Source organism: Populus trichocarpa, chromosome 8, assembly GCF_000002775.5.
Source record: "Populus trichocarpa isolate Nisqually-1 chromosome 8, P.trichocarpa_v4.1, whole genome shotgun sequence".
Taxonomy (NCBI): Eukaryota; Viridiplantae; Streptophyta; class Magnoliopsida; order Malpighiales; family Salicaceae; genus Populus; species Populus trichocarpa.
Genome location: NC_037292.2, coordinates 9,068,904 through 9,088,706, shown reverse-complemented (window position 1 = coordinate 9,088,706; position 19,803 = coordinate 9,068,904). Strand labels below are relative to the sequence as shown.

The window sequence follows — 19,803 nt, the reverse complement described above, 5'->3', positions numbered from 1 at the left end:
TAAAGTTTATATATAGAATTGTTATACACCTTAAGTGAAGAAATAAAGGAGTTTAAGAGTCTTGATATGGCATCTAAGAGATCGAGGCAAGAACAATTTAAAACAATTTAAACTCGAGGACGATATGTTTCTAACATGGGGAGATTGACACATGAGATATCGATCAAATACGCAATTTTATGGTAATGGACATAAATTTTAATATGACCGTTTGATCAAGTTAAAATTTTGATAAGAGATTCTGGATACCATTTTTTTTATAAGATATGGTTTTTATAGTCATCTAAGATCGGTAAGGCCCAAAATTGGACCAAAAAGTTACTGTTCGGGATTTGCCATATTTTTCTATTTGGGTTCCCTTTTCTATTTAGTTTATAACTTTTTTATTATTTCTCTAGTCTTGTTTAAGTAATGTTTTACTAATAAATAGGAAACCTAGAAGAGATTTAATATTTAGTATTGGTTAGATAAATTATTGAGTAATAAAAATTTGAATTAGAATTCTTGTGGTTAAAACCATTTTCCAATAGAGTTTTGACTTTATTTATGTTTGCTGTCTTTCATGTGATGTTTTCATCTGTGCTAATTTTATAACAAAAAATCATTTTAATCTAAAATTTTAAATTTTTGGATGAAGTTTCAAGAATAATTTTATATTATTTTCTAACATATACATAAAAGTTTTTTGAACATACAACTTGCATAGATCCACCACCATTTTATGCTTAATTTTTAATTTAAAAGAAATAAGTATAATAAAATTTAAATTCTTAATCATTTAATCATGAACACCTAATAAAATTTAAAAAATAACTTTATATTATTTTTTAATATCACCTTGGCTCATGAATGACTTTTTTTTTTCCTGACAATTTTCTATTGGTGCCTTGTCATTCTGTGGTGTAACTTTAGCAATAGAGAATCATGTGTCTTTTCCCTTTGAACCGAATACAGTAGCAGCATTCTCTTTCTTTCTTTCTTTCTTTTTATTTTTTGCTGAACCGCTGCTAGTATTGGCAGCGTTAAGCAGCTTCCGTTACAACGCATAAAACCCCACAGAACAAAGTTGAGAGAGGCTGAAACCTTGCTCGGAGAAAATAATTTAACTTACAAAGAAATTTTTAAAAATATATTTAATTAAAGATAACTTTCTATTTAAATTAAAATTTTATTACAAAACCGAGTTAAAATTTTGATTTAAAAACTTTTTACTTTTTACTTATAAATTCTAACTTACACTATATTTTTTTTCCAGAAAGAATGCTTTAGGTCATTCTTATCAAACACGCTTCTCACTTAAAGTTATTTTTATCATAAATTATTCATTACAAACAACTTTTTTAAGTTAAAAATCAAATTTAAATATCATTTTGCATAAACCATACTAAACATTCTAAGTAACATATTTTTTAAGTCATGCTTCAAACACCGAATAAATTCACCAACCATTCTGCAAATGGTCCAAACAAAATAAAACGAAGCAAAAGAATATTATTAGATATATACATGCCATGTCTCATGGCCCACAATTCCTCGCCATGTCCTTCATCAGGAGGGCAAAGTAGATTAATTGGTTTTCTCATGCACGCATCGGAAAAAGCCATGAGATCATGAATAGCATATAGTACGAATTTGCTTAATTACATGTCGAAACTGATTAATACATTTGATATGAATATGCATCTATAATAAATGTTAAGGATATTCGATTAAATGGATGTATATTTGGTTGATGCTTGGGCAGGGATGAAGGGGCAAGGACGTTCTATGCTAGGAAATGATACAGAGGAAGCCATGCAGTCAGAGGAAAATGACTACAGAGGAAGCCATGCAGGAAAAATAGAAACTTGAGCTAACCTCCGTGAGATACCGTTACGAGTCATGCCTCTGAAACCGCTACTTCAGGCTCCATGAGTACTATATATTAAGGACCTGCAGTCTTGCTCTTGTTAGGATTGGTGTTCTACAAATTTGGAAGATGACAAAATACCTTATGGGTGAGATTTTCAGTATTTCTCCAAAAAGATGCTCCTCTATCTGAAAACAATGCGCTCCATTTAACAAAATTTTCATATGGATAACATATATACAAGTTCTAAACAATATATGGGATCAACCTGAGATCAAAACATCCAATGAAAACCTGTAACCAAATGCTGCATATTAAATATTGATTTAATATCTCCCAATTGAACTTCATTCCAATTCCAATAGTCAATGAAACTGTGCAGAGTAAAGTTTCTACTTCGAACATTACTATCGTGTCTGTTCTTGCTTCATCTTCGTCCAAGAATAATTTCATTTTGTTTTAATCATGTGCCACTGCAGCTGACAATGAATGGTTTAGCAAAATCAATAAATTCAGAAGTCCTTATCCCCAGCTTCAAATCAATCTCTCCTCCGCCCAACCAGAAGAAATCGGGATTGAGTCTTAGAATTGCTTCATCCAAAATCACCTGCGATCAAAACATCGATCCTCAAATCCAATTACTGATAATACAAGATAATCATAATCCTCTATCTAAATATATTTATATATCCACATGCTTGTCCGTGTCTAGCTTTCAGAATCTCCTTTCTGCCAATTTCAAACAATTTTGGTGAGCTTCAACCCCCCCACCATAACATTCTATGGTGTTCCCTACATGAATACATGTGCAAAAATTACAGAGACACGCATACATGTCAACAGCCATTCGCTGCAGAAATTTCCAGCTAGCTCAGGCCTATCAATGTGGACAACTCAACTTTCAGTGTCAACCCAATTTTTATTCTAGTGTCAGACAGGCAGAAAATCATTGATCTTGACCATCATTTGACTGAACCACTATAGCATATCTGAATTTAGTAGGCATGTTATTTGGAACCATGGACCACTTGAATACCCAACAGCTGGCACAGCAATTGAGCAGTTGAGGACTTGATTCATGAAAAGTAGTACCACGTTGCCATTATTTTTAAAATAGTGAATCAAGAATGCTATTTTTTTCTCTACTATTCTCTGTTTTTTTTCTTGGGCCAATTTATCAGACACTCTGTATACAAAACAGCCACACCACCCATAAAAAAGACAAGGATAAGTATCTACCCAGGCAATTTGTTCTGCTGCATCATGCAAGACAGAACACTGATGTATGTACTGTCTGGAAAACATGAGTCAAGAACACATGCACCGCAAATAGATCTCAGGTATGTTTTAAACTATGATGAAGTTAAAAGACAATTGAGTTAAAAAAATCGGATGAAATCAAATAAGACATGATAAGGATCAATCCTAATTTTTTTATTCTGGCAATTACATTACACTTTACAGCTTAGCGATTGATCTTCCTTTCCAAGTTTACCAATATGTTTGTAAGCAAAGATGAAGTTTGAAGTAGAAATTCCAATAAGAGATTGGTTGTAAGCAAAGAAATATAAAATTAGAATGACTTGAAATAGAATACTTAACTGAAGGGCTAAATATAGCAACTAATAAGTTCATTCCTACTTCCTAGATTGAGAACTAATCGTGAGAATATTCACCGGAATGTTGGTTTTCATGCCAATACATGTCACCGCATTGTGCCCGTATCCTGTCAGCTTCATTGATGTCTCCTCAGGGGCAAGCCTCACTGCAAAGTTAAAAGATGTAACAATATTTCATTGCCTCCTCACTAAATAATCACATTAAGCTCAAAGAGACTAAGCTTTTTATTAGACGTTGCAATTTGCAGTCAAACTTGAAATCTCTTTTGGTGCAAAATCATGCATAATAGTCAAGATTATAAATTCCCAGATGATTTTACAATGTCCAGACATACAGATTTTGCTAGTAGAAAATAAACAAGCAAGCAAACAAACAAACAAACAAATGATCATTAAAAGATGACGCATCATCCTGCACTAAAACTCCTTTACCAACACACAAATTACTTGGCACAATTCATTGAGTGTTACATGTTGTTTCTTTTGTTTGTTTTATAACCCCTTTACAATTCAAAGTCAATGACTCAGTTTGCATGAACATCAATCCTCATTATTTTCTCAGCTTTTCATTCATAACCCTTGTAGTATTTGCTTTATAACCATGAGTGTATGCACATGATCACTTCAGCTATAACTTTCCTAAATGAATGCACAAGCAGACAAGGTGTCAACACATCCAAGATGTCACGGTCATTCCTAAAACAAACCATTCCTATCTATGCATGTATACAAGGAAACAGTATTCTCATCAATTAATGTATGATTGTTGTCCATGAGCCATTTTATGAGAGAGAGTGAGAGAAAGAATTCAAATTATCAACTGATTTTTCCACAATCATGATATGAAAAGAAAATTGGGAGGCATGTGAAGATTTTAAGCAAGTAGATTAGACATCAGCAACTTATGACGATGCAGCTGAAAGAAAGGCATGTGAACCAACAGGATTAAAGACAATGAGATATTCTGCCATCATGATACCTAAATGCAGAGAAGCATCAGGCTAGCAAGTGTATCATCTCGGGATTCCATTCCACAGATAAATGGAAGGCCTTTTTTTTCTTTATTAACCATTGGTAACTAATCTTTATGTTTTTTTATCATATCATGCAAGGTAAACAAAACCACAAGAATATAATAGGGCTATTTATGCAACAGAAGGAAAGGGTAATAGAAACAGTGAAACATGACAAAGGATGCATTATTTTTGCTAATTGAGTGGAAAGTATGATATATTGAATCAACGTAGAAGACTGTGTAGAGTGGGTAGTTTCCGAAGCTATAACTATAATCTATTTTACTTTCTTTAGATTAAATTGAATGACCTATCTGGTCACCAGAGCCAAAAATGATATCCACCCACCTCTATTGCATGATCAGATAGTTGTTTAATTAAATTGTAATTGTTACCAGCCTCTTGTGCGTGCACAAATCAAATAATCATTGAATTGCATTGTATCGTAACTTTTATGGACTGCTGACTTTATTTGGTCTTATGCTCAGTTTTTAGAGAGACATGAAATAATACACAACTGTGTTCAGAATGACATGTTAGTATGTAATTTGTATGCTTGACTGATCAATAAACCATTTTTACCATTTGATTTATGAATTAAGATGTTATATCAACCTTTATGATCAACAAGTGGATAACAACAACTTACAGTTGAATCTCTTTTTAGCTATCTTGCCATCATTGAGAGCATACAGATAGTTTTTAACAGTTTCAGCATTGAATCGAGCAGTGTACTGCAGTAAAAGAGGTGTTGTCTTGTAAGATAGTTCGTGAATCATATGAAATGGTAAGCTGTAATGTGGATTATGGGAAAGCAAGATACCTGAACAACAACTATGTAATACTTCGAATTATTGCAGTCACTGCAGTCAGTGATATTGGATGGGGCCTGGGTATTAACCTGAGAAAATAATGAACTTCAGTCCAACATTCAGAAAATGTAAGGAGAATTTACATGAACTAATGCTAATACTGCAAGAAAAGAAGAAAGTTCAATATTAAGTTTTAATAGTATCTTGTCAGTTATCATTCAAAGTGATACAGGAGGAGGCGAGTGATGAATAATGCCCTTATAAGACGAGGTTGACAGAAAAGAATTTGATAGTACAAATGGCCAAGACAAAGCAATAAAAATAAATGAATATTGATTGCCATGAAATCCTGTTGTATCCAAATCATATCACAAGGAATCAGATTACTGCTGTGATGGTTAATACATGCTTTCAAACAGAGCACCTATTTTACAACATATTCCAACCTGTCTCAAGCAAAAAATAGTACAAAATTTATCACGAAAGACTATGCAATGTGTGGTCTTATCAAACTAAAACTCTACTGATAATTCAAAAAAAAAAAAAAAATAGTGTGGAAAAAAAAACCAACGGTTAGGCAATTTGAGTCAACATAAGAAAAGGTCTAATTTCATTTATCATTTTATATTAGAAATTTATGTCCTAAATTAAAAATTAGAATGAAAAAAAAAATCTGCTTTCTTTGAGTTCTCAAACTAATCAAATATTAAATTGAACTCTTTTCACTTTAGAATAAGAATTCTCTTGTTTACTGAATTTGAAAAGGAGTGTTTTTTAAAATAATAATAATAATAATAATAATAAGGAGAAGACACGAAGGTACATTTTTCTAGGGTATTTTATCATTTCTAGGATGGGGATTCGTATTTCCCCCCATCGACCTGCTGTTGCTTGGTTTTCAAATCCAAAAATAAATTTAATTATACTCTGTAGAAATGGGTATAGGAGGACAAACTTTAATTACCAATGAGTATTGTATGTCAAACAAAATGTTAATTTTCATGCCAAAAACTCAAATTTGGGCCCTTAACCGCTGCCCTCTTGGAACCTAATATACCATATAGCCACACATACAACCATATCTAATAAAAATATCCCCATTGAATCTTCTGCGAAAATCTCAACACACATTCTCTCCTTTGGCAAGGCTTGTTTTTCTTGTGTCCAGGCCACAAGAACAATCCTTGAGAATGCAAAATAGGTGCTCACTCATTCAGTTCCTTGTCTGTAATGATTAAGGAATATAGAACAACTAATAAATGTTATCATTTCTAACGCCAAGATCCATACATTCACTTAACACGATAATTATGCAATCTGTAGATTACAGCCAACAAATGTGACAAAGTTAATCAAGCAATATACGCTGTGTGATTATAAATGCATTTAGGCAAGGTCTTCTTCATTCTATCCTTCATCAATAATCATAACCAAGCAAATGAACAAAATGCTTTCTTTTTTGTCGACTCTCCGTCCTCATAAATTCCATTAATGTAGCGATACTTTTACCCCTTTTATTCAGCCTACCTTTAATTAGCACATATATATCCAATTTAATTCAAAGCCTCAAAAACCTAACTACAGCTCAATAAATGAATAATAATAATGTACCAAGACGATGCTTTTACAGAGGTGATCGATAGAGGCGGCACCGAGGACGTCGCGCCGGGACTCAAGAGGCCAATCGTAGTAATCGGAGGAGACTTTTTTGAAGGCGAAGTCATTCACGCCGTTTGATCGGAGAATGGTGGAGAGGCGAGCTTCGGTGGTATCGCCGCCGTCGCAGGCGGAGAGGTTATTGTTGTTGTTGTTTTGGGTAGAAAGAGAGAGCTCGAGTTTGGATATTCGATTAAGGATTCGGGTTTGAAGTCGCTCCAGCTCTGCTAGCTGTGGTTCCATTAGCGGCGCCTCCTGTATTTTCAGTTGGAAGTTGGAGGAGTTTATCATCTTGTGTGTGCTTGCTTCACAAGATTAATGAAAAAACAAAAACAGGTCCTGGCCGTTCATGTTTCACAAAACCAACGATAAATGACTCATTAATGCATTTCAATCGGGACTAATTCGATGAATATTTATTATTCGTCAATTGGTGGATTTCATTTGAATAGTTAGGGGTGTTCATAAAGATACAAAATAATACTTTAATTTAAAAAAAAAAACTAGAATAAAAAAAATCAAACTGTAAATTTTTATTCAAATATAATATTAAAACTATTTTTTTATTTTTCAAATTTATACTGATTTTATAAAAATATGTATTTGGAAAAACACGTTTGAAAAGTTGTTCACCCTTTTTCAAAATTTTCACTGTTTTTCAAGTGAAGAAAAAGATATATATATATATATATATATATATATATATATATATATATTGTAAATTTATACTTTAATTTATTTTTCACTGTAATATTAATATTGTAAACATACACACATATATGATGTTAATAATTTTATCATTTAATACACACACACACACATCATTTACATGTATTATATTTTATTTTATATTGAATAATAAATAATATTTGAATAGTGAATATCCAAAATCTAATAAGTTGGGTATAGATATTTAAAACTCTTATTCCATGTATGATGTATGATGAATAGGGTTTAATTTTTTTTCTGTGATAAATATATGGGTATGGATATATATCTTTTATACATCAAAATTATTATAATATGGTTTTTTTTAATCTAAACTTGCTTTTAGGATAGTGATGAGGTGTTATCTAAAAAATAAATATTCTAGTAGGAAAAAGAGAAACTTGTCAATAAGATAAAATGATTTTAATTAGAGAGAAACTTTTTTTAACCTTATTTGAAATCATCTAATTTTTTTAATAATTTTTCTATTTTTTATTTTTATTAAATAAATGGTATAGAACAAACAATTTAATTTTTTTGTTATAAAAAATCTTAATAAAAAAAGAGGGATTATGCTAGCAAATTATTTTGTTTCAATAGAATTAAAATTATTAATTTTCTTGAAAAAACTATTGACATATAATTAAATAAAGAAAAAAAATGGCTCTCCATAACACTGGACCAGATCTCTTACTCTACATTTATTTCTCAACTTTCTAATTACTCTTTGTTATCATTATCATTTCTTTTAAATATTTATTGTTGCATATAATTAATTACTTATTTTAACAAATATACGCATCATCAAATGTTAAGTTCATAATTAATATTTTTTTTAATGTTAAAAAAATGTAAACAGTGTTTTTATATTCTTTGTTTTGGCATTAAAAATTAATTTTTAATTCGACCTGCTTGAGTGAATTGGTTAGTAAAGTAAACTAATTGATGTAGATCTTTTATTGCAGACCTTACTATCCCTTTATACTCAAAGCTACCATGGAATGCCTGTAAGGGAACAACGCATTTTTCTTACCATTCCTTAGCTAAAATTTTTATTTTTTATATTTAATCCCTTTATTTTTATATTTTTATATTTTTATGTTTTGATCTTTATACTTTATTTTTATTATGTTTCAGTTATTGAATTACGAGAAATAATAAAAAAAATCATTGTAAAATGATTCATCTTTTATTTTTATCTTTAACTATGCCATAAAAATTATATCACATATTGTAATTATTTTTTTCAATTTGATTTTTGAATTCTAGAGTGATGAAAGGTTTTTAGGGGTCGTAAATGAGGTTATCGAAAGGTTTTTTAGATTTTTAGATATTTTTAAATTTAAAAATTAGTGTGGTTAAAAAATATATCAATGGATAACACGTCACGTCACGTGAGCAGTTGAATGACATGTCTTTCTGTTCGATTTCAATAAAATGGATGGTCATTTTGTTGATTTTCAACTTTTATTTTAAATATCTTAAAGTAACAATTTTTTCTTCTTATGTATTTAATTTTTAACTATATCGTGAGAGATCGTCAATAAAGGTAAAGTACATTTCTCCACTCATGCAAGGAGCGGTCAATGTTCCACAAATACGTGTATATTACTTCTAGCAATTCTTGACTTAAGTTTGCTTTTCTTTGATGAAGTATACACGTGTGTCAAAATCTGTGAAGTCAAGATCTAATAACACACCCCCTAGCCTAGCCTTTTTAGCCTTTCTTTGGAAATAATGAACCTACCATTTATGCCACAACATAAAAGAGGTTTTTAGGGTCTGAGAAGGAGGTTGTAATTATTTTTTAAAATGGTTTTTATTTAGAAATATATTTAAATAATATTTATTTTATTTTTTAAAAATTATTTTTGATACTAGAATATTAAAATTATTTAAAAATATAAAAAAATATCAATTTAAAAAAATCAATTTTTTTAAAAATACTTTTAAAATACACAAATATTGTTGCGAACATTATTAGCAGTGGAAGCAAGGATATGGAGAAAAGAAAACGTCAAGGTCTAACCTGTACAACCCATCTCATAAAATCAACGGAAATATCATTTTTGTATAGCTCAATAATTTGTCTAGAATGGGAAGCAATTTCAACAAACTGGTAAGATTTGTTGCTTCTCTAGAACAAACGAGCTCCTGACTTTCTTGTTTCCTTTTCGCGAATTATTATAGGATGATGCAGCAAGTTCGCGTTGGGAGAAGAATTGAAGCTAGACGTGTAATTTGACTCTTTCCAAACTCGAGGCTTCCATCATGGTTAATGGGAAATCCGAGAGAAGTTTCTTGTCAAAAGGGGAAAAAGTGAGAGTTTCCACCTAGAATTTTGTAGGCAGTAATCGGCGTTACTGCTGCTGCACACAGACTTGGCTTGTTCTTCCATCATGATTCTAGAAAGTAGAAACTATAGCCATGAAAGCACGCAATGGATCCATAAGAAACCGCCTGCCCATTGATTTGGCTCTGTTACTTTTACTATCCTTCCATTCCAATGTACTAAAGTAGGGATACTGTTTAGTTAATTAATAAATAATGAAAAGGTGATTTATATATATTCATGTTAACCAATTGTTTTTATTTTATAAACTATCAACATAAAATTCTCCCAATAATGGCATTTCACAGAGATTGCTTTATAACCTCATCGCCCTTTAATTGTTTTTTTTTAAAAAAAAAACATGACAAATTCTTAAACATATGATATGATTCAAATATACAAGAAATGTACTAAGCATTTGCTTCAATTTTAATAAATTGGTGTTTATTTAATTCTTCTTAAATACATACAACTTTATTTGTTTTCCTACAATCAGAGCTTGATCTTTTCGGACATCATTTGTAGACGAGATATATACTCCCTTCGTATAAGAGTTCTGTGTTTTAAAAATTTGAAAGATTATGTCCGAATAAAGTTTTAGAAATTATATATTGTATTTAAAAAGGACCGATAATTATTGACAGTGTGGGATGGTTAAGATCTTTCATTGACAAGATCTGGTGGTGCGGCTGTGCTCCATTGATCTATGATAACAAGAGACTCATCTGTGTGCATGATTTAGAAAAAAATATGTTTTTCGTCAGTTCTGTTATCTTGTAACAAGTCTTAATTTTTATATTTAATTAATTTAAAGATAGTAATTTTTTTTGTATCTTTAATATTAATAAATTTACTGTATTTCTAGAAAAATCCCTGCTTAAATATGAATAAAGAAATGCATCATGTTTGTGAAATCCATTTATTTATTTGGATATAACTAAAATAGTACTCTATCATATTGTGTCAAGTTCTCATCGAGAAAAGACATCCTAAGAATTTTATGAAGAATGTTCTTTTAAAAAAACATCATCTATTAATAACTTACTATTCCAACACTAAACGAAAAGAATGGATAAAATAAGTTGTGATACTTTAGCCTGATATAACTTTTCTCAAATGAACTAATTATATATATATATATAAAAGTGAAGTGAATACCCGATGCATATCCTCAATATTTTTTTTTTAAAAAAATCAATCGACACTGTTGCCTGACATTTTGCCGAGGTGGCTAAAAAAATAAATAAATATATTTTTTTTGACCCAAAACATCTAAAAAAGAGCTTAAATATGTTAAAAATTCATAAATGATCTTAAAAAAAAAAAACAATAACACAAAAACCCGAAATCAACCAAAAATAAAAAAACTCTCTTCCTAAGCTTCAAAATGGTTTTAAGGCAATTTTAAGGAGAAAAAAACAACTAAGTTGAACTTTCTTCGCCAAATAAAATATTTTGACACCAATATCAACTATTTTGGTGGTTGAAATCAGTGTCAATACTGATTTTCTCTTTATATCGCTGAAATTTAGCACCATCTCTCTCTCCTCTCAAATCAAAAACTAAAAAAATAAGAAAAATAAATATTTATACCAGAATTGAATTGAAAAACTATTGAGAGATCGAATATGTATAATTTATAAAGTCTGATGACTAAAGTAAATTTTTTTATGATAACTTTGAAAGCATCACCATTTATGGTGTTTTTTTCACTTTGGTTTTTTATCTTTTAATTTTATTTTTAATCAACAAATTTGATGTAATTGTTCTTTAATTGTGCCAAAAAAATACAAATATGCAAAATAAAAGTTTGAAGATCAAAATGAAAAAAATAAAAATTTTGCATAATAAGTTCACAATAAAATATGAGAAGATGACTCGCAGTGTTTATTAGTCTTTGTAATAATAAAAAATAATAATTCTTAATATCACTTTAGTATTAATAAAATTACTATCTTTCTTTAAAAAAAACCTCTCCTTGAATATGAATAATACAATGCATTATGTTTGTGAAATTCAAATAATTTTAAAAATAAAAAAATATTATTTTAATATATTTTTAAATAAAAAATATTTTAAAAAATAACTAATAATTTCAAACAAGTAACAATATTTAAATGTTGAAATCCAAATCAACCAATTTTATACATGAAGCCTGATACAATATTTGACCGTTGAAAGTTCAAAGGAAACACCCGTCCTTTTCCTTCACCCCACTTCCCTTCAAATACCACAAAAACTTGGGAAACCCTGTCCCCGCGAACAAAACATCTAACAACACAAAACAGCTCTGCTCATCTCTCACTTTTCACCATGCAAAAGAGTGCTTCAGCTTCTTCTTTAGGCCCAGGAGGTCTGGACCTATCTGATATGTTCTTCAAACCCATCCAAAACACATCCCCACCATCACCCACCAAACGCCAGACTAAAATTTCTGTTATTGGTGCTGGCAATGTAGGCATGGCAATAGCCCAAACAATCTTAACCCAAGACTTAGCTGACGAGATTGCCCTTGTTGATGCCCAACCTGAAAAGCTCCGTGGAGAAATGCTTGATCTCCAACACGCTGCAGCTTTTTTACCCCGCACCAAAATTATTGCGTCCACTGATTACCTCGTCACTGTTGGATCTGATCTTTGTATTGTTACTGCTGGGGCTCGACAGATTGCGGGGGAGTCTAGGTTGAATTTGTTGCAGAGGAATGTTGCTTTGTTTCGGGGAATTATACCTCCGCTTGCTAAGTATTCTCCCGGCACGATCTTGATGATTGTGTCGAATCCTGTTGATGTGTTGACTTATGTGGCGTGGAAGTTGTCGGGGTTTCCTTCGAATCGAGTTGTTGGATCTGGTACGAATCTGGATAGTTCCAGGTTTCGGTTCTTGATTGCTGATCACCTTGATGTCAATGCCCAGGATGTGCAGGTGAGTTCACTGATCTTGCTTATAATTTTTTTTTCCATGCAAATTATAATGCAGGTAGAAGCTGAAGAGAATAAAAAAAAATATGAGAATTTTAATGAGAAAAGTATTGTTAATATGAACTGAAAGCTCGTAGATTTTATTTTCTTTTAGAATAATAATAATAAAATTTATTTTTAAAAAGATTTACATAGCCTTAAATAGGCTAGAAATCATATATCAACTAGGAAATAAAAATAAAAATCCGAGATTACAAAGAAAGCAAGCATAAAATCTGAAAATATCATGAAATAAAAAAATCATAAAAAATATAAAAATCAGAAATTGGAATGAGATTTTAAAAATCTAAAGATCTGACGGTTGAAGTAATGATTCCATAGCTATTTTAAGAAAAATAATTTCTGAAAACTCTTATAAAAATTTAATCGTGATTTTAATTTTTTAAACTTTTATAAAAATTTAATTTATTTAAATAAATTTTTATTTAGCTATATATAGCAAACTTAGAATCACTCATTATTATTACAAGCCCAATTACGTTACATACTTTACCCCACTGCAGTTTCTTTTAGCATGTTAAAATTTGTTTTGTGCGACTTTCATATTTAGGATTAAAGCTTTGGCGCGCGAAAGTTGGCAGATAATTCATTGAATTCTGCAAAATAATAAAAAAAATATAGAATTTTAGTTATTTTATTTTTTTAGATTCAAGGAAACTCCATTCTCGAAAAGCGCACTTTGTAGATTCAGATGAGCGAGTAAAACCTCGGTTGTCCCAGCCTCCCAGGCTCTTACAAAAGATACATGCCCTGATTTGAACTCGAGACCTAACTTGAATTCGAGACCTGCTGTGCAGATCTCAAGCCTCTTGTCATCACGTTATACCTATCGGAACTAGAATTTTAGTTATGATTGTGCATTTTGATTAAAAAAGAATTCTCATGAGCGATCATGTGGTCAATATTGAGAAGTGAAATCTTCTGCAATTTTTGTGGGAAAATTGGTTTCTGAATCTTTTACCTTTTCTTTGGTAGGCCTCCATTATTGGCGAGCACGGGGATAGTTCTGTGGCATTATGGTCCAGCATAAGTGTTGGGGGAGTGCCCGTATTGAGCTTCTTAGAGAAGCAGCAAATTCCATATGAGAAGGAACACTAGAGGGGATTCACAAAGCAGTTGTAGACAGTGCGTATGAAGTGAGTAGTCTCAAGGGTTACACATCTTGGGCGATCGGGTACTCAGCTGCTAACTTGGCTCGGTCCATACTCAGAGACCAGAGGAAAATCCACCCCGTTTCAGTTCTTGCAAAGGGGTTTTATGGCATTGATGATGGCGATGTGTTCTTGAGCTTACCTGCACAGTTAGGTAGGGGAGGGGTTTTAGGGGTGACCAATGTGCATTTGACGGATGAGGAGGCACAAAGGCTTAGGAAGTCTGCTCAGACCATCTTGAAGGTGCAAAGCCAGTTGGGACTTTGAGGATCAGTCAACATTTGTTTCCATGGTTGCTCTTTGCCGGGAGTTTCTTGGATTAATCTTGTTATCATTATATAAATCTCAACTTCTATATTACCAGTTTCCGCCTAATGGTTTGCTTTATAGAAGATCAGGCTGTCAGGACAATAATTATATCTACCCAGTTTAATGTATCTTTCAGGAAAAGCCATACCTGAAATCGTCTAGAATAACAGTGAACGATAAAATAGTAATTTTATCTTTTCCGACCATTAAGGTTTATTGAATCAAGTTATGATCATCAAGTCAAAGATTACGCAGCTACTAGAAGTCAAGCTAAAATTTTCGTTTTTGTTATACACATAGTTGCATGGTTTTGAATTTTATATAGTATTTTTAGAGTCTATTTGGGAATGCGGTTCAACCCGTGTTCTTTTAAAATTTAAATTATTTTGTTTAAAATTAATTTTTTATATTTTCATATCGTTTTAATGTATTAATATCGAAAATAATTTTTAAATAATAAAAAAATATTATTTTAATATATTTCTAAACAAAAAAATATATAGAAAAACAATCCCCTCAAAGCCTGTTTGTAGCTTTCTGTTGCTTGAAAAACTACATAATCTATAATAGACTATTTCATGCATGTGAAGAAGCTTTATATATGATGACCTCGCTATGGCATGTCAAGCCCTAAAGCATGACGAGATTATCACATATCTTCTTGCATATCTAGAACCCGAGTATGATTCTTTTGTTACCATGATTTATGTTAAAGAAAATATATCTTAGAAGAGGTGTAACATCATCAACAAGCTCTCTTATTTGCTATTCTTTTGGCTCATGCTACTACGTACCAAACAACAACCTTCTTCTGGATACCGTGGCCGCGACAACAACTCCAACTTTCAGGCAGGGTCCTGGCCAATTTTAATCTCGTGGTAGAGGTAATTTTCAAAATAATTTATGTTTAAATAACAACTACAATAATCTTTGATGTTACGTTATGTGATAAACCTGATCACACTACACACTGGTGCTTTAAAAGATTTGATAGTCAATTTCTTCCACAACCTCCTTGACCTAATCATCAGCTAACATTGTCTTTAAATATGTTTGGCAGTGTGGTTGTGGTTGTTTTTCAAATAATTTTTCGTATTGAAATACATGTCAATGATGTTTTTTTTATTTTTTAAAAATTATTTTTAACATCATCACATCAAAACGATTCAAAACATATAAAATATATTAAATTTTAATAAAATATAATTTTAAATTTTTTAAAAATACAGTTTGCACCGCGTTTCTAAACAATTCCGAGCAAAAACAACATGCCAACACTGTTACCCACCGTTTGGTAAACAACTTTAATACTCGTGCTGAAAAGTATGTTGAAAACCAAGTAGGAAATGACATAGGTTTGCACATAACTCACCTGGGCAAAACATCTTTATCGGACATCATCTTTTATCATCGATCAAATATCCAGGACAAACTCGTACGTTTGCATTTCTCTATTGCAAACAGGGGCGGGAGCGAGGAATTATTTTTAAAGGGGCCAAACTAGGAAAATCTTTATAAGGAGCAATAAAATTTCATTAGTATTTAGCTCTAAAATTAAATTTTGATGGATTATGAGGGGAATATTATTTACTTTTTTTTTTTTTTGCAGGGGCCAAGGCCAGAGACCCCACTAGCCCTGCCTCCACCACTATTTTTGGAGTTCCTGCAGCACAGTAAGAAAGGGCAAAAAAAAGGAGACAATGAGGACAGTGAAGGGACACCTCGCTCATGAGTTTTTCAAAGCCTACTTGTAATATTGGGGCCTTTCCTCTGTGACTGTTTTCTTTACAGATAGTACGGCACTGTTTTTTTGAAAAGTTACTTCTATTAATTACTTTTTAATTTTAATGTATTTATTTACTATTAAAAAAATTATTTTATAAAAATACTTTCTAATTAAAAAAATTTAATTTGATTTTGAAGAACCTTGTATTTTGAGCAAAAAAAAAAATTATAAAGAGTTGTGGAAAAAATCAAAAATAACTTATTATTTATTAAATATATTAATTTAATTCTTGATATTTAATTTATATATATATTTGTTTTGAATGTTTTTTTTAATTTTATCTTTTATAATTTGATTTAATTTAATTTTATATCAACTTTGATCTTTATTTTTTTGATTGTTATTTTTTTTTTATTTTCTTAATTAAATTTTTTATTTATCAGATTTGATCCTTATTCTTTTGATTGATATTTATTTTATTTTAAATAATTTATGAAATTGAATTTTGTTTTTCAATTTCATTCTCTTTCAATTTTTTTATTTGTTAGACTTGATCTCTATTATTTTGAATGCTATTTTTTTCATTTAAAATAATTTATGAAATTAAATTGTTTTAATCTCATCATCCTTCAACCTTTTTATTTTTCAGATTTAGTTTTTATTCTTTCAACAAACTTAAAAAAACATCAAGACATTAATAAGTTATTTTCTAATTTATTTTTTATGATATAATCAAATATTAAAAATTATTTTTCAACTTATATTCCAGAGACTATAAAACATTAAAAAAAACATTTCATGAAAATAACTTTTTTAAAAATTACTTCTCCGTAAACAAAAAAGGATTAAAGACTATCCCAGCGAAGGAAGTTGCTCCAGGTGATCAAAGCACGTGTTTCCTGTCAATTGGTTCACATTTACTCAACCTTATTCTGGAATTAAAGGATATATTCCAAGTTCCAACAATCATCCCATTCTCAATTGTGTATTCCAACAAAAATAATTTCTTATTGTGCTCACCATCTATCAAACATTAATTACACATTAACCTCCACTATTAAAATTAATGCCAAAAAGTGTAATTTTTATATGATTTTCAAGAAAATGTTTTTGAATAGATGATTAATTGGGTAACGTACAACATATGATTAAGCCTCTAATAAACTACAAAGTTTTCCAAAAACCAAATTTGGATTATACACAGTAACTGTACAGTGTATAACAGCCCACCCATGATATATAGGGGTGGGTGTAGGAGCCGGAGGCCTGGAGGGGATGTATTTTTCGAAACAGTGCAATGACATTGAGATCCGTTCCTGTGAAACGTCAACTTGCTCGTGAAACGTCTTCTTCAGAGAAGATACGCAGACAATGTAAGTGGAGAAACACAAGTAACATCAAGATTCACAAGTGAACCGCGTTTATATAAATCTTATTCAGGAAAAAAGCATGCCCATCAGAGAAAGAGAATGAAATTATAACTTGAAAATCTTTCCATTTATGATTTTAAAGTTCAACTTGCATTGATTTGGACATTATTCTTTTTTGCCCAAATAAGCAAGGCAATGTTTTCGTTAATGATCCTCTTCTAACTGATGCGACATATGTGTATGTATTCGGTATACATGGAGGTGGGTTTTTTTTTTGTGTGAAAATATACATGGAGATGTTAAGAGACAGAGTTTTTGCAAGTGCAAATCTTTTCTAGAAATAGTTGAGTGGGATAAAAGATGCTAACTTTATCTAATTATCTTGATATGCAAAATTTAGACATGGCTGGATATATAAGAATTATTTTATGCCTAATTAAGATTCATACTTTATATTAACAAAAAAAAAACCCTAAATTTAATAGCAATTTCTTAAGTTCCTACAACTAATTTGTTTTTAAAGGTTTAACCTGGTTACTAATTTGTTTTTCCTCATGTTGTTAATCACAGTTCGAGTCTTAAGAGAAGTTGTAAGAAAGGTTATTTTTCTTTATTTGTTTTTTTGAAAGAGAACATGTATTGAAGGGACTAACTAGAAAGTAATTAAAAGTAAGATATATATAAAAAATAAAAATAAAAAACATAATAATATAAAAAAAGAAAGCAAACAATAAAAAATAAAAAACCAACAAATACAAATTAGAAAAAAATAATCAGAATTGAATGAGCTGATACGCTATATTTAAAACATTGATTTAGTGTTGTTGTACCAATCTATGATACCTTCATACCTTTTTAAGATCCAACTGGAAAAAATCTTAATCATTCTATGAGAATGCCTTTCTAGCTAAGAACCCCTCCTCTCTATGGGAGTGGGGGCAGTGGTATTCTCTCAGTAGGTTTGAACTTGGTTCTTTCATCTTCCAAAATTATAGATGCTCTTTATCATTTTTTTTTATCGCTTTTAGTTTTAGTCCTTGAGTTAATTTTTGGATTAAGAGTCTAAGTTCACCTCTCATCAATTCTCTCTGATTTAGTTAAAAGAAGTCATTCATATCGAATTAGAAAATTCATTAAAATTTAACTTCTCTTAATTTGACCGGAACTCAATTTGAACCAGATAGTTAAAGAGATAGCATACCGGTCCCTTAATTAGTTTATATTGGAAATTGTTTGAAATGGCCTTAATTATAGTAGCATTTCTCTTAAAATATCGGTATACGGCTCTTAAAGAATTCGCACAAAAACTAATTTTGTTGTGGTGTTATCGGTAATTGTTGGGTTTGAAAAATGCTTCAGAAACATCGCTTGCTCTTGTGGAGTAATTGCTTAGTGAAAATATTTTGAAAGGGCACAAATAGAACCGTATATCTAAGTATGAGACCTCTCAGTCTTAACTCTACATGGATGGAGAGCTCCAGAATGTGTTGATGCTTCGTCGACAAGACGATTGGGCGTTTCTAAATGAAAGTGCGCAAAAATACTATCATAATCCAATAAAAGTTTTAATTAACTAGCTCAATAAAGTTTTTAAATATAAATCAATTTTTATCAAAGATTTTTGGGATTTCAACTAATATCTAACAACTTAATTCAACTTACCTCAACTCAATTATGGAGGTAAAAAGTTAAAACAAAATCAACATTTCTGTTCTTTATCTGGAGAAAGATTGATAATGATAGGATGTAATCTTGAAATGCAAAGAAGATGGCTAATAATATTCCTGTGATATATATCAGGCTTCATTACAAAATAGTTTACAATAAAAAAAAAAAAGGGATCAAGGGCACCGTATAATCTTATCAATATTGCGCAAACTTGCAAATTTGAAGGGATTTCACTCTCTTTTACCGCTTCAATAGTTTCTTAATCAGTACCACTCCAATCTAGATAGTTTTAAAACTTGACATTAGAGCCTTTGTTATTAATATTGTTAGTTTGATCATTAATATATTCTCTTTAAATGGAAAAAACAAAAATATACAGGGAATAGTTCACATGTTTACATCGTGAAATGAACTGCAAAATAATGTACGACCAGCGCAGCTAACCCAAAGCTCTACCCAGCAAGCTTTCAGACTATACCGTCACGTAATGACAGAAATAATAGATGATCGATGGACCAAAAGCAAGATCCTAGCTATGCCTGGCTGTGAACCCAATATAATTCATCCCTATATTTCCCTTCAAAAATCAAATGACAGAATATAATAAAAGAA

At 30.7% G+C, this 19,803-nt stretch overlaps 1 protein-coding gene and 1 pseudogene across 1 annotated transcript; one reads left to right on the top strand and one right to left on the bottom strand.

Moving 5' to 3' along the window:
* Window positions 1–2,131: 2,131 nt before the first annotated feature.
* On the bottom strand, window positions 2,132–7,353 carry LOC7465516 (uncharacterized). Its single transcript, XM_002304384.4, has 5 exons — window positions 6,905–7,353; window positions 5,305–5,382; window positions 5,131–5,215; window positions 3,526–3,614; window positions 2,132–2,456 (listed from the first exon to the last, which is right to left on the bottom strand). The coding sequence occupies exons 1-5, from the start codon at window positions 7,238–7,240 to the stop codon at window positions 2,313–2,315; spliced, it is 732 nt and encodes a 243-aa protein (XP_002304420.2). The 5' UTR covers window positions 7,241–7,353; the 3' UTR covers window positions 2,132–2,312.
* A 4,865-nt stretch (window positions 7,354–12,218) lies between these two features.
* On the top strand, window positions 12,219–14,480 carry LOC18097014 (L-lactate dehydrogenase B-like; annotated as a pseudogene).
* The last annotated feature ends 5,323 nt before the right edge of the window (window positions 14,481–19,803 follow it).

Bases quoted from the DNA above. Each gene is read 5' to 3' on its own strand.
- LOC7465516 (XM_002304384.4), bottom strand. From the start codon at position 7,240: ATGATAAACTCCTCCAACTTCCAACTGAAAATACAGGAGGCGCCGCTA. The intron at 5,383-6,904 runs GTACATTATTAT...TTATTTTCTCAG, and splicing joins TCTGTAAAAGCATCGTCTTG to GTTAATACCCAGGCCCCATC. The intron at 2,457-3,525 runs GTGAATATTCTC...TTTTGATCGCAG, and splicing joins GCATGAAAACCAACATTCCG to GTGATTTTGGATGAAGCAAT.